The sequence below is a fragment of the Eriocheir sinensis genome, chromosome 40, assembly GCF_024679095.1.
Source record: "Eriocheir sinensis breed Jianghai 21 chromosome 40, ASM2467909v1, whole genome shotgun sequence".
In the NCBI taxonomy this organism is placed as follows: domain Eukaryota; kingdom Metazoa; phylum Arthropoda; class Malacostraca; order Decapoda; family Varunidae; genus Eriocheir; species Eriocheir sinensis.
Window position 1 is genome coordinate 264,805 of NC_066548.1, and position 15,196 is coordinate 280,000.

At 45.6% G+C, this 15,196-nt stretch overlaps 1 protein-coding gene across 1 annotated transcript in view; it reads left to right on the forward strand.

Moving 5' to 3' along the window:
• The window catches only part of LOC127009417 (lachesin-like), a 321,398-nt gene that overhangs the window by 94,466 nt on the left and 211,736 nt on the right, over window positions 1-15,196 (forward strand). Inside the window, exon 3 of the mRNA XM_050882510.1 lies at window positions 10,274-10,327. Within this exon, the coding sequence (XP_050738467.1) occupies window positions 10,274-10,327 (54 nt within the window). The remainder of the gene's footprint in view (window positions 1-10,273; window positions 10,328-15,196) is intronic.

Sequence of the window (15,196 nt, forward strand, 5' to 3'; positions counted from 1 at the left end):
ATCATTACTGCTAATCACCCAGACCATCATATGTAGGAGGAGGAGGAGGAGGAGGGGATAAGTAGGTAGGGGATAATATTAAGTACAGAGGGAGACAGATCTTAATTACAAGCTTCCCACTGATCCTCGTGTGTGTGTGTGTGTGTGTGTGTGTGTGTGTGTGTGTGTGTGTGTGATCTCTTTCCTTCCGCTCGCCCGCCCTCACTCACTCCTTTCTCTCTCTCTCTCTCTCTCTCTCTCTCTCTCTCTCTCTCTCTCTCTCTCTCTCTCTCTCTCTCTCCACATACTTATGCAACACAAATCAACAATATCACCACCACCACCACCATCATCATCATCATCATCACCACCGTCGTCATCATCAGCCTCGCCTCAGCAGGCAGGATCAGCCCCCGCTCAGCTTTCCTCAGCCTTCATAAGTTCCTCTTTGTCCCTCGTGAAATAAGCGGATCTTCTGACCGTGTGACCCAACGCTGCTGCTGACCTCTCCTTCCTCTCACTCTCCTACTTGACCTCTTTTCTCCTTTTTCTCCTTTATCTATTTCTTTTCTATCTACCATTTTCATCTTATATATCCACTCCTCTCCATCCAAATCTCAGTGACATCTTTCCTTTCTTCTGCTGCTCTTTTTCTCCCCTATTCCTCCCTCTGTCCTTTGTCCTCTGCTCCATCTTCATGTGCTTTCATTCAATCTCCTATGGCTCTATTTATTTCATTCTCTTCATGCAAACCTCACTGACAATGTCTCCCTCCTTCTGTCTCCCTCGTTGTCTCCTTCTCTCCTCCTCTGTCCCTTTGTCCTTCCTTGCTTTGTCCTTGTATTCCCCTTCCTTGGCTATCCTTCTCTACTTCCCTCCTCCCATCTATCCTTAACCACTCCCCTCTTTCCCTCTTTGCTTCTTCCTCTTTAGTTTTCCTTCCTTTCCATTTTTTCCCCTTTTTCTTAGATAGAGTAAGATTTTTTTGTTCTGTCTGTCTGTCTATCTGTATGTCTGTCTGTTTGTCTCTCTGTCTGTTCGTATGTCCGTCTCTCTCTTTTCATGAACCTTTCCGTCCCTGAGCCTCGCATCACGTCGACATGAACGAGCGACTTGTCAACACGCCGCCGACCCTTGCCTGGCCGATCACCCCCGCGCCCTGATTAACTCCGTCCCGGCCCCGCACATTAGCAACCACAACCCCTGAGACACACACACACACACACACACACACACACACACACACACACACACACACACACACACACACACACACTAGCAGACGGACACACGTGGCACTAACCTCACCTCTCCTACACACCTCTCTCTCTCTGTTCTGCACCTCCTCTACTACACACACACACATGACACACACCTCAACCCCCTCCCTACACACTCTCGTTCCGGCTCTACTCGACTCGCGGCTCCAGTGACGTCGAAACAATTATATTTGGCGAGTGAGATAACACCAATCAAGGCGTATTTACAGGCGGCCAGTAAAGACGGCAGCGAATCAGGGGGGTCGGCCGGAATTAGCCACGATCGCCCCGAATCAGTGCGGATTACGGCTGACTGGGAAGGATCTTTGGCAGGGGTCAAAATGATGATTGAGAGATTAGTGAAGACCGCAAGATTACCGCGGCCCCTCTACTCCTTCTCCTCTCCCTCTGCCTCTCGCTCTTCAGCCCTGGTTGTGAACATACGTGTGAGAGTGGAGAGAAAGAAAGAAAGAGAGGGAAGAAAAAGAGGAAGAGTTAAAGGAGTGGAGTGAAGCAGAGAAAGCCTGGTGTTGTTGGTAGTGGTTGTGATGGTGTTGATATTGTTGATTTGTGTTGCGTAAGTATGTGTGTGGGAGACAGAGAGAGGGAGAGAGGGAGAGACTATAGGTCTTGACTCAGAAAAGACATATTTGTTTCCTTACTAATGAGACTTTCTATATAACAAAGTGAGGTCATTCTTTGTTGATTTATACCATAAGGTGTTGACGATCATGTGTTTGAAGATACTTTAAACTTAACCTAACAAAACCCCAAACAGTTATTATAGGACTCTGAAAATTCAGATATGCTTCCTTAATAATGAGACTTTCTTTACTACAAAGTGAGGTCATTTTTTGTTGTTTTATACCATAAGGTGTTGGCTATTATGTGTTTGGTGATACACTAAACTTAACCTAAGTCAACCTAACAAAACCCCAAACGGTTACTATTGGTCCAGAATCCGAAAATTCATAAAAGCTTACTTATTATTGAGACTATCAGTATAACAGAGTGATGTCATTCTTTGGTGATGTATACCATTAGGTGCTGGCTATCATGTGTTTGAAGATACCCTAAACTTAACCTAACCTAGCCTCACAAAACCCCAAACAGATACTATAGGTCTTGACTCCGAAAATTTAGATATGCTTTCTTACTAATGAGACTTTCTATACAACATAATGATGTCATTCTTTGTTGATTTATACCATAAGTAGGATTCAGGTTTAACATTCATACGTTGTTTTGGAAGAGTATGTAAGGATGAGCAACAGACCAGTGCCTTAAGTGTATTTCTTTGGTGATGTGTCTAGCATCCCCCGCGTCGTGTGAATCCTGTAATTGCTTTCCAGATTCAGTAAGAGGTGTGTCGCCCCTAATGAAGTGTCATCAGTTTAATGAGATTATCTTCACCACCTGGATTTAGCGTTTCTCGTTGTATTGTTGCACGGCATTGCTCCCTCCCTTCCCCTATCGTGTGTTGTGGTCTTTTGCTGTATTGAAGCGCCTCGAACAGTCAGCATTATTTTCAGCACGGCCAGCAAACTAGTCAGCACAGACATCACACTGATCAGTACAGTAATAAACACTAACTACCTGAGCCAGCTTGTACACCGTCTCTTCCTTTCTGTATTCTTACCCTCCTTCATTTCCATTCTACGAAGCAGGTAAAATCTTGCCGTCCCTTGCTCTTCCCGCCGTGCCGCGCCGCTGTCATGTTATACGAAGAACACACTTGCTTCGTTTCCAGCCTCGTGTCGCTGGCTAGGGAGTGCATGGAGCAGCCTCGTTAGAATAAAAGTAAGCAGAAACAGTCGATGTACCGCGGGGCCTGGTTCGGCGGGGAGGAGGTGAGAGGGTCGCGGGCCCCTGTAAAATGCCGACACAAGTCAATCCGCTAAATTGCTGAAACACTGAGGAAAGAGGCGACTTGTGGACCCTTTGGCGACGGGAGGGTTGCGGAATGGCGTGTGTGTGTGTGTGTGTGTGTGTGTGTGTGTGTGTGTGTGTGTGTGTGTGTGTGTGCTCCAAAATATTAATCAGATCACACACACACACACACACACACACACACACACACACACACACACACACACACACACACGAAGGTTATTTCCGAAGTGTGATCAAATTTAGCGTGAAACGAGTTAGCGCTTCATGAGAAAAGATAAAAAAATAATACAATAATAACTGCGTGAACCCCGTACCGAGGAGGAGGAGAAGGAGGAGGAAGAGGAAGAAGAAGAAGAAGAAGAAGAAGAAGAAGAAGAAGAAGAAGAAGATACAGAGGAAAGAAAGCAAATGTAGAATAAAGAAGAGAGAGAAGTATAATGATTAAGACGAAAATGAACAAGAAGAAGAAGAATAGAAAGGAGAGGAAAAAAGATGAAGAAAAAAAAAAGAAAGAAAGAATAACGTTAGGGAGAAAAGCAACGGAGAGAAAGAAGAAGAAAAAAAAAATGGAAGAACAAGAGGAGGATGAGATGACCGCCTGCTTGCCCGCCGTCTGCTTAGTCCCGCGGCGATATATTGGTCATTAGCTGCCAATCATTAGAGTGCGGGGTTGTCAAAGCTTTGTGGCGGATCATGGCGCGTAAATTAATAATCCGAGGGAGAGAGAGAGGAAGAGAGAGAGAGAGAGTGAGAGTGAGAGGGAGAGAGAGAAGGAGGGGCGGTACTTGCCTTAGGGTCCAGGAGGGAGAGGGAGGAGGCAAAGGTTAGAGTGTGTGGGGTGATTGCGAGGATGTTGCTGTGTATGTGTGTGTGTGTGTATATGTGTGTGCGAGTGACCGTTGGCAAGATTGATATTACTCCATCGTCCGTGTTCTAAGCCCATTCTACTTCTTTGTTCGTGTTTTTAATCTCATATTACTCCACCGTCCGTGTTCTGAGCTCATGTTACTTTCTTATCCGTGTTCTTAATCTCATATTACTCCGCCGTCCGTGTTTTTAAGCGTATATTACTCCCCCGTCCTTGTTTTCAATCTCACTTCACTCCACTGACACTGATATTTGTGTTCCTTACGCTAGGAGTGACAGGCTACACTAATTGTCCACTTTGCTTGTCAGGGAGAGTGGCGGACCGCTCTACATAATATCGTGGAGCGAAGGAAAGGAAAGTAAGGGAATGTGGAAGGTACCTCTGTTACATGTTCACCTCGCAGCTTAAATCTGTGTCCCCAACCTTCCTTCCTTCCTTCCTTCCGTCCACGTTGCTTTACCTCCCCGACGACCCTCTGTCTCTCTCTCTCTCTCCTGTTGCCTCACACTTGACCACTCTCGGCTAATGTTCGCTGTCTATCCCGCGGAAGATTTCTCTCTCACTCTCTCTCTCTCTCTGTGTCGTCTTCTCCTTGCTTCTCCAGCCTCCGCCACTCCATTCCCTGTGCGTGTTATGTTATATTGCGTTTAACCCTCTGCCAGCTTGTTCTCATATACTCTCCTGCCTCCTGCCTTCCATCCCAGCACATTCCCACTAACAAAATTTCCTAATATGCTGTCTTTGTTAACTTTCTCTCTGTCTGTCTCTGTCTCAGTCTCTGTCTCTGTCTCTGTCTCTGCCTCTCTGTCTCTCTTTCTCTCTCTTTTTCTCGCTCTCTTCGACTCTGTATCCCTCCTCCCACACATACGTCACTCTTTCTTTCCTTTCACATACAGACACACACGCACACACACACACACACACACACACACACACACACACACACACACACACACACACACACACACACACACACACACACACACACACACACACACACACACACACACACACACACACTCCACACCTCCAGCTCCTTCTCTTTGTTCTTTCATCTGATCTGATCCTAAAACAAAAACTCTCTTTTCTACATTGCAAAAGCGTTCCCTGTTTTCCTCCCCTTAGCTGGCCGCCCTCCCTTCGTCACCCCGCCTCGCTCGCCGCCCTCCTCCGCCAGCCTCACACAAGAGGAGATAGCTACAGAGGGGCCAAGGGCGAGAGTCCGGTCAAAGAACCAATTTGCAGGAGTTCGGTCACCTATGAAAACGCTTTCACGCTTTTTAGCCTGGCTTCAAAAACGGCCAAAGAGAAAATCTGCATGTTGCCTCAGCCCAGAGAGTCGGCGACGCTGGCCGGCCCTTCCTTGTCGCGGTTAATATTGCGTCCCCGCCGCCCTCGCCGCCAGCAGCCCGTCAGCGTCGGCCGCGGCACTCCGCGGAGATTATATTGTGGCGGTGGAGAGCCACTGGAGGCACTCAGGCTGCGCCTCGCTGCAGAGTGGCCGCGGCTACTGCTGCTCCGGCGGCAAAGTTGCCTTGACTCACACTCACTCTGCGTGTTGTCGGAGACAAATATATTAGCCGAGGCAGATATAATATGCCTATATATATATATATATATATATATATATATATATATATATATATATATATATATATATATATATATATATATATATATATATATATATATATATATATATATATATATATATATATATTTATATATATATATATATATATATATATATATATATATATATATATATTATGGTTATGGATGCATACTAAGGGCTAAACAAAGATATAAAAATAACACCTACGATGCGTTGTTTTAAAGCAAGACACAATATATTACTGAAATGGAATACAAAATAATACTCTGTTGTGCATAATGTGCTACAACATTTTTTTTTTATCCATGTTCTTCTTTATATTATTTCTTATTCCTTATTTCTTATTCAGTTCTTACAATGGACGTTGGTTCATCAGGGAAAGTGTAATGTAGAAACTGACGCTAACGTTAGCGAGGCTTTGGTTTGGGGAGTGAGAGTGTGGAGCATGCACAGCGGCATAACTGTGACGCGCTGTGGGGCATTAGGGAGAAACAGGGGCGGTGCCGTGTGTGGAGAGTGTAACGCGGCCACTGAGAGTCGTGAGCCGCCCATGAAATGTAGAGGCGCGGGTTGGGTGATAGTGTGTGGGCGTGTTTACTGCTGTTTTGTCACTGCCCTGAGACTGCTGTTATCAAGAAAACTGAAGTGTGTGGATCATAAGAACCTTATTGTTGACATCATTTTTCAGCCCTCTCATTCAAGGCATTCAGTGTCTTTTTTTCACTTAATTAAAGCGTTGAATCGAGCACCAAAACAGCGCCGCGAGGAGGCCCGTGAAGCAAACATCTTTGTCTCGTCAATGATCGCAGCTGAGGCTTCCGCGGACAAAGGCGGCGTAGAAACGGCTTCAGACGGCGAACGGAAAGAGGCAATGGAGCCGTTTTTTGTCACTTTCTAGATCGGGGCATCCCCAAACACACGACAGTATAAAAGTATAAAGCAGTCAATATAAATCACCAAAGAAATAGGTTACCTTATTATATAATGTCTTATTATTGAGGAAGCAGAAATTCACGCTTTGGTAACTGAGACAGCCACAAACTTGAACATAACATAGGTACCTATCAATACTTTTTGTTCATGTCAGTCCACTTGCGCACTTGAATTGTCATCAGCTACGGTCACCAAAGACACTGAAGAATTTTGCAGTCACTAGAGTAGGGTATGAACAAGTTTTGGTGCCGCTCTTTACTGCTGTTGTGATGTGTGGGGAATGGGGGAGGTGCCTCGGAGTCCCTAGCACTTTGCAGCCCAGCATTAACGAGCGATCTTTGGAAGTATGGCCGTGGCGTGATATCTTCCAGGCTTTGCTTTATCTTCTAGGCACTGATTCCCCTACTGGCCCCGAGTAGTGAGTGGCCTGGGCAATGAGTTGTTGGGTAGGCCTCAGCTGGCGTGGTCTAAGGCCGCGCACGAGGCCGGTCATATATTTTCCCAGACGCTGTATGACTATAGTTTTGAATCAGGGATCACTTTACAAGCGCTGCCGGGGCGCCTGTTTGTTTACCGACGCCTCACGTTACATCTCCTTTAAGTCTATAAATGTTGCACCTTTCCTCATCTCGTTTTTCCTAGATGCTTATTTTCCACTCGCAAGGTTCGAGGTTTAGTCCTGTTCACTTGATTTTTTTTTCTTCATCTTTGTGTCGCAACTCGGGAAGGAAGTGCCTTGTGTAGCTGTGTATGTGTGTAGTATTAAGTGTATGCCTTAAGACCGAATGAATTCAATGTACATTCACTCATTTCCTCCCGCTTCATCTCTATAGCCATAACAATAGTCTATACCAACAGCCTCCTCCCTCCCAGGACGATGGTGTGATTGAGTTCAACGTTCACTCACTCTTTCCTTCCTGCTTCATCTCTCCACAACAATAGATTATGATAAGACAATGGTGTGATGTCGTGGGTCGGTTCAATCCTACATACGGCTTAGATAATACCTTAGTGGGTGCGTAACTGTGTCATTAGTAAAGAAAGAGTATAGTGATGCAAAAATAGTGCACATACATTTGGTGCTGTGAAAAGTGAAGCCGAAATACAATGCATACGTTTGGTGGTGTGAAGAGCGCAGCAGAGAGTTGTTGTAATTACATTTAGTGCTGTGAAAAGTGAAGCAGAAACACTGAACGTTTGGTATTATGAAAAATGAGGTAAAAAAATAATGGGTGTAGTAATTACATTTGGAGCCGCGAAAAGTGAAAACTATTTTTACTACCTTGACTTAAACCTTGAGGACTTACTTATCTGGCATTTCTCAGGCGATGACACCCCCCTCCTCCTCCCCATCCCCCCCCACACCTCCTTCCTCTTCAGAACAATAGTGAAATCATGCAAAGTGACTATTCCCGTATATATATATATATATATATATATATATATATATATATATATATATATATATATATATATATATATATATATACACACATTATTTCGTCATGATTTCTTATACGAGTATTAAGTTTTCAAATTCATTCGAGTCACGCCAATGCTCACGGTAACTGACATTGGTAGTGAAACGAAGGAAGTCTTAAGTAATTTGAATGTACAATTACTTTGCCAAAATGTCCAGCTTTTATGTGTAACAGCTAGTTGTAAAATGCACAGATTTTTTATGTCTCGTTCTTCTTTCTTTCGTCGGAGCAGCGTCTGGCGGGCTTTTTGTTTCTGTTTTTGTTTTTTGCCCTTGAGCTGCCTCCCTTGCTGTAAAAAAAAAAAGCTAGTAGTTAAAGTTTAAGAACTATACGTATCTGCATTAATGACGAAAAATAGTGACGGTTTTGGGACTTATTTTGTTTGGCGTAGTGAGACGCCTTAACATAACCATAACTTATCGTGAGGTGTGGAGGCGGGGAGGGAAGGAATGAGGGGGATAGGGAAGGACGGATCAGATTTGGTCAGTAGTTTGCGCGGGCTTAGTGCCAGGTGTTGGACGTATCTTATTGATCCTCGCGACCACAACTTTATCAAATTTCTCCTTTGTGGCGACCCCGCGGGACACGCCAGAGCCTGTCGCCTGCATTGCCGAGGAAACAGCGATTTATACATAGCTTCATGATGAGAGGATGAAGCGGTATCTGTATTAATTCATCTCTTTGACAGCTAAACTTCCCTCAGCTGTATCTCTTCTATATCACGACACCTATTTCAATGTAGCTTCCAAATGACAGAGAAGCAGTATTTTTATTATCATTTTCATCCCTTTCACAGCTCAGCTTCCTTCGGCTGTGTTTCCTCCATATCACGACGTAACCTCATTCAAGAAGGGAGTAACAAAAAACCTCTCCAGCCAAATCTAATCACTCGTCCGGCATCTATATTCCTTTTATGGAAGCAGCGTGTATATGACGTGTTACATGCAAGTTTGTATGGCGTCTCTCTCATATCCTACTGCGTAAAGAAGACCTTGACATTCAGCGACGTTAGGGATGATTAATGCATGCAAAGAATATCCTGTTGCTCGGTGCCTGTTGCCGCGGAGACGAAGAGGAGGAGAAGGAGGGGGAGGAGGATCAGACTTGGCGGCGCTGAGAACGAGGCTTTCTGGGTCAGGAGTGCCAACGACGCTTTGGACGTCTTGCGAGGGTCAGCGGGTAGCGTACACACACACACACACACACACACACACACACACACACACGCACACACACACACACACGCACACGCACACGCACATACACGGAGGGACTGGTCGCCGTCAGTTGTTGTTTCTTACGGGCAAGCGGTGGAGTCCCGACGCTAAGTTGACCGAGAGCTGAGCGCGTGTGATAAGGCGAGAGGGAGAGAGGGAGAGAGAGGGAGAGGGAGAGGGAGAGGGAGAGAGAGAGAGAGAGAGAGAGAGAGAGAGAGAGAGAGAGAGAGAGAGAGAGAGAGAGAGAGAGAGAGAGAGAGAGAGAGAGAGAGAGAGGTAAAGAGCGCCATACCCTTATCCTCTCTTTCTCCTCCTTCCCTCCATCTCCTCTCAATCTCATCCTCTAGTCTCCTCCTCCTCCTCCTCCCCCTCCTCCTCCTCCTCCTCCTCCTCTTCCTCTTCCTCCTCCTTGATGTTGACTGGCCAAGGTTTCTTCTGTGTCTTTATGTCGGCTCCAAATTTACTTGTCCTTTGCGTCGCCTAACTTTCCCGGCGTCTTTATCTGCCTCGCGCGGCTCTCCGACGCTGTTCTTTATCGCCACAGTTTGTACATACGCGTCCCGAGATACTGTGATGCGGCGTCCAGTGCTGCGCTCCGCCGGCCAATTATTCGCGTTTCTTATTGGCCTTTGTTAGGGCATGGCGGGGAATGGACGGGATGGGGAAGGGTGGGAAGGAAGGAAGGAGACTGGCTGGCCGAGTGCATCATTCTGTCTTGTTCGCTTCGTCTCCGTTGTGACTGTGTGGTGTGTTGTCTTAATATATACTCTGTCACATTTAATTCGAGAGGTCAAAAGTAGAGAGGGAGGCAGGGAGGGGATGAGACTGGCCAAGTGCATCATTCTGTCTCGCTCTCTTCGTCCCCGTTGTGACTGTGTGGTTTAGTCCTTATATATACTCTGTTACAATAAACTGGGGAGATCAAACGGCTATATTTCGTCTGTATGTCCTCCTGCCTGCGAGTGATAAACAGTCACAACAGTTCGTGTAACCTTGTGACTAATTTGTTTTTCCTTTTTCTTTCCCAGGTAAGGAACCGAGAGTAAACTGCTCTGCCACCTTGTCTGTCACCCGACCGGTCCGTAAGTAACCCCAGAGAGTTCAGTACTGCCTCAGCCTCTCTTTTGTGGACGTACGGAAGGGGAGGAATCATTCAGTCTAACTCTCTATGGATATAGAATGGAAACCCTTTTTTCCCCCTCGCCTTCACTCACTTCCCCACCTCGCCCATTAGGCCCCGACCCATCCCTGGCGAAGATAATAAGCCGAGTTTACGTCCTTGAATAATAACAGAGGAAGCGTGTGGCCGCCTAAGGGTGATTGACAGCCACGATGTAAAAAGTATGGGGAGACTAGATGATTTATTCTTAGAGAGGTCAGGATGCCGATGCGTGGAAAGTGACAGCTTAGTGGAGAAAACATGGAAGGGAGTGAGGCGAGTATCAGGTATCTTTACGGCAACGGTATGTGCCATTGGTGAGAGTGAGGGGAGGCGAATAGTGGAGTTGTGTGTTGACTTGAATCTGTTGTACGTAAGCCGAGAGAGAGAAATCAGGAAATGACGGGTGTAGAGACGAAAGAGAGATGAATGTTTATAGAGGCGAATGGAATGGCAACTGTATTTTTGAGTGTTTAGCTTATAATTCGGTACATAGTGAGGCTTGAGGCTAGACGAGCAGCTGAAGGGGGATATTGTGTGATCCCTAGACTTGACCTACACTACAGTTTTGAATGTGGAGGCGAGTGTCAACTGTACTTTTTAATGTTCTACGGCTAGGATTCGCTTCCAAGGCTTGAAGCGAGACGAACGGGAGTAGTGTGTTGTGTGATGCTTAAACTGACCTACACTACAGTTTTAATCATAGAAGCGAATGACAGCTGCAAGAATGTTCCGCGTATAGGATGCAGTAGTAATGCTTGAGGAGAGTTGAAGGGGAGTAGTATACTGTGTGGTGCTTAAAATGACCTACACTACAGTTTTGAAAATAGAAGAAAATGTCAAGTGTGTTTAACCCGGTAGCAGCGACGGGCTAAATTTGTGGCTTTACCATGTACCAGCGATGGGCCAAATTTCTGCCATGATATAAACCTCTCAAAATAGATGATGCATAAACTGATCACACATGCGTTGATATATATTATGAAATGGTTTGCGTGAGTGACGATTCTTTCTCATTATTTTACTTAGAGGGGCCTTTAACCTAACCTAGCCTAACCTAACCTAACCTAAGAAACATGACCCCCGCAGCTACCGGGTTAAGAATGTCTCGGTTATGTTTCATTATTAAGATCAGAGACGAGACATAAGGGAGAAGTATTTCGTGTGCTGCTCTGACTGACCACACTGGCAGTAACGAAACTCTGCGGCGCTAACCTACTGACACAAAGCATCGAGTATTTGCACAGAAAGGTATAGCCGAAGAAATGGTCCTCCTCCTCCTCTTCCTCTGCACTCTTGTTCCTCCTATGAGCTTCTAAGATTTGTTGTACTCCTCTCCTTCCTTCTTTTCCCTCCCCCCTCCATTCCCCTAACCTTACCTCTCCTCGCCTTTCTTCTTGTTCCATCTCTCCTACTTTTCTTTCGCCTCCTCTTGAAGAAACACACTAGACCTACTCCTTATATAGTCCTCCTCCTCCTCCTCCTCCTCCTCCTCCTCCTCCTCCTCTTCTCAGCTGCCCTCCTCACCTGCTGCTAGCCTCCCCGAAACACACTGGTCCGGGAAATGGAAAAGGGCAGTCAGTGTTTAATGGGGTGACGTGTGTGTGTGTGTGTGTGTGTGTGTGTGTGTGTGTGTGTGTGTGTGTTTTCTCCCTCGTTCTTCCTCCTCCCTCCCCATTACTCCCCTTCCTATTCCCCCTTTCTCCTCTCTCCTTCCCTCCCTTCCCCTTTCCTTCCCTTCCCTTTCCTTGACCTTTTTTAGCTTATCTTTCTCCAAGCGTCCATTTAATCCGTTTCTCTCTGGTGATATTTTTTCATGATTATATTGCATTCCTCTTAAGAATTACAACAAAAACCTCAATTAACAACAACAACTACTACTACTGATTCTACTACTACTACTACTACTACTACTACTACTACTACTACTACTACTACTACTACTCCTACCACCACCACCACTTCTCCTACCAGCATCACTTCAGATCAATCCATTCACTCCGTTTCTTTATATTTTCCCTTTTTCTTTCTCTTTCCTTCTTCTCGGAGATATAGGAAACGGCTTTGAGGATTTCTGTATTTCATCGCCGGAGAGTGAGTGAGGCAAGTCGTGGGGCCAAAACGTTTTCTTGCTCGCCACTCCAACGTTTGCTGTTTGAAACGTTACAGGAAATTGAATTCTCCTTCGTGTGCTGCTCCAGAGGTGACCAGAGCAGGCTAGATCCCTCCCCGCACTCTCCCCCTTTCATTCCCTTCTATTCCCCTCCCTTCCTCTCTCTTCTCTCTGATGTCGTCTCCCCTTCCCTCCTCCCTTCCCTCCCCTCCTTCTCCTCTCCTCTCCCCTCTCTCTCTCTCTGATGCTGCCCTCACACTCCTCCTCTTCCCTTTCCTTACCTCACTTTCTCTCTCTCCCTCTCTCTCTCTCTATATCTCTCTCTCTCTCTCTCTCTCTCTCTCTCTCTCTCTCTCTCTCTCTCTCTCTCTCTCTCTCTCTCTCTTTCATGTCATGACACACACAAACACGTAAGCGGGATTGATTTTGTCCGACTGCGTCCTTTTGTCACATTTGGTCCGCTGATTGCTCGTAATGTCCCGCTTGAGGGTAAAAAACACAAAAAGGTGATTATTGACAGGTGGGTGTTTGTTTTTGTGTGTCCCTGTGTGTGTGTGTGTGTGTGTGTGTGTGTGTGTGTGTGTGTGTGTGTGTGTGTGTGTGTGTGCTTTATTTTTTAAATCAGCCGAATTAAAATCACTTTTCGTCCTTAGTTTATCACAAAAGAAGAACCATTTTATATCATGCCATCTACCACCCAAATCAGACTTTCTTCTTAAATCTTTCGGAGCCCAAGTTGGTACACATATTTGACAAGGCTTTCGTAGAGGTGGTGGGCATTACCAGGGGTAGCTTTATGACCCTGATGGTAGTTTGACCGCTGTGCCGAACATATTGAGAAAGGAAAATGACTCGATACTCAAAGGTTGTTGAGTCAGGTCAAGGTGTGGATGGTAAAGTGTATAAATTGTATGACTTTGATATCTTGGAAACGTCATCGGAGAAAGTTTGTTGAAGGAATGAATGTTAGATGCAACGCCGCCCTGATGAACATATACTGAGGAAGGAAAATGACTTAATTCTCAAAGGTTGTGGAATTAGGTTAAGGCGTAGATGGTAAAATATTGTATGACTTTGATATCTTGGAAACGTCATTGAGGAAAGTGTGTAGAAGGAATGAATGTTTGATGCAACGCCGCTTTGCTATAAATATGAAGCTCAGGAACGGAGGAGACAAAGCACCTCAAGGACAGCCAGAGTATAGACGTTACGATATATAGTTTATGTGTTTTTGTTACCTTGGGATGTTTTGAGGAAGGGTGTCGGAGGAGAAGCGGTGAATTTTAGATGTAACGACGTGCTGCTGAAAATGTGGAACACGGGAAGGAAAATGACTAAAGCCATTTCGAGACCTACACACCCACATATAGTAAGGCTTTCGTAGAGGCTGTGTTCGTATTTCCATGGGTAGTGATAGTCTGAGAAGTCTTCTGCACCATTAGCGGAAAAAACACTCATGAGAACCAGACTGATCTCCTTTCTTGCCTTTTTTATTTTTTTTTACATCAGAGGACACGGCTCAAGGGCAACAAAAAGAGTACAAAAAAGCCCGCTACTCGCCACTCCTTAAAAGATAAAAGTGAAGAGTAGCCAAAAGAAAGGTCAATTTAGGGTGGAAATATTTGATGTGAGATTCGAACGCGTGTGAGCAAACGGGCCTAGTCCACTATAAAGAACAGAGTATGGGCGTTAAAGTTTAGTATATGGACGCCAGTGAGGTAGTATTATAAGAGCTGGGGCAATGAATTCGTGATGCCTTGCCGCTGGCCTAAAAATATGGAACAAGGGAAGAGGAATGACTTAGGTAGCTGAGGATGTATAAAAGGAATGGAGGGTGGGCACTGCGGTTTTGCACATAGTCGACGCCTGCCAGAAAGGGATGTGCTAAGAGGAGTGAACATGAGATGGATTGATGCTGGTCTGAAAATTTGGAACAGTGGAAGAAGTGACGGGTTAGAATGAATTTGAAGTACGAGTAGGGAATATGTGTCTCTCTCTCTCTCTCACACTCTTTCTTCCTTGTCCTCCTCCTCGTCATCCTTCTCCTCTTCCTCTTCTCCCCTCTTCCTTCCTCCTCCCTCCTTCTTCCTTCCCTTTATTCCTTTTCCCATTATAACGAATTTTATTTCCTCTCTTCTTCCTCTCACTCCCTGTTTCCTGTTCCTCTTCCTCGTCTTCATTTTAATTTTCCTCCTCTTGTTCTCGTTCTCCGCTTCCCTCCATCCCTTTTGTTCGCCTCCTTCCTCCAACCCTCTAGTCCTCTTCCTCCTCCTCCCTCTCTCCCTCTCTCTCCCCCTTCTCTCTATATCCTCCTCCTCCTCCTCCTCCTCTTTCTCCTCCTCCTCCTCGTAGTAACAATCCATAGCGCTGTGTCAACCTGGAGTGCACTGCCAACCTCTCATGCTTCCACGAGGCGACATAGTAACCTAATGCCTCTCCCGCCTCCTCTGCCGCACTACTGTAGCCGGCTATTGCTACTTCACTATACTACATTGGGTAAAATGACCTGTTAACCTCCTTACTTAAAAAATACTAAATACTGTATCTGTATCTCTCCACCTGGTATTCTGTTTGCCATGCCTTGTATGACTCCGAGGTTCTCACTTTGTTACTCCAGTTGGCCATATGTTAAGTCTACGGATTTGACCTGCCCGATTTAAGTTGTTTTTCATTAACGCT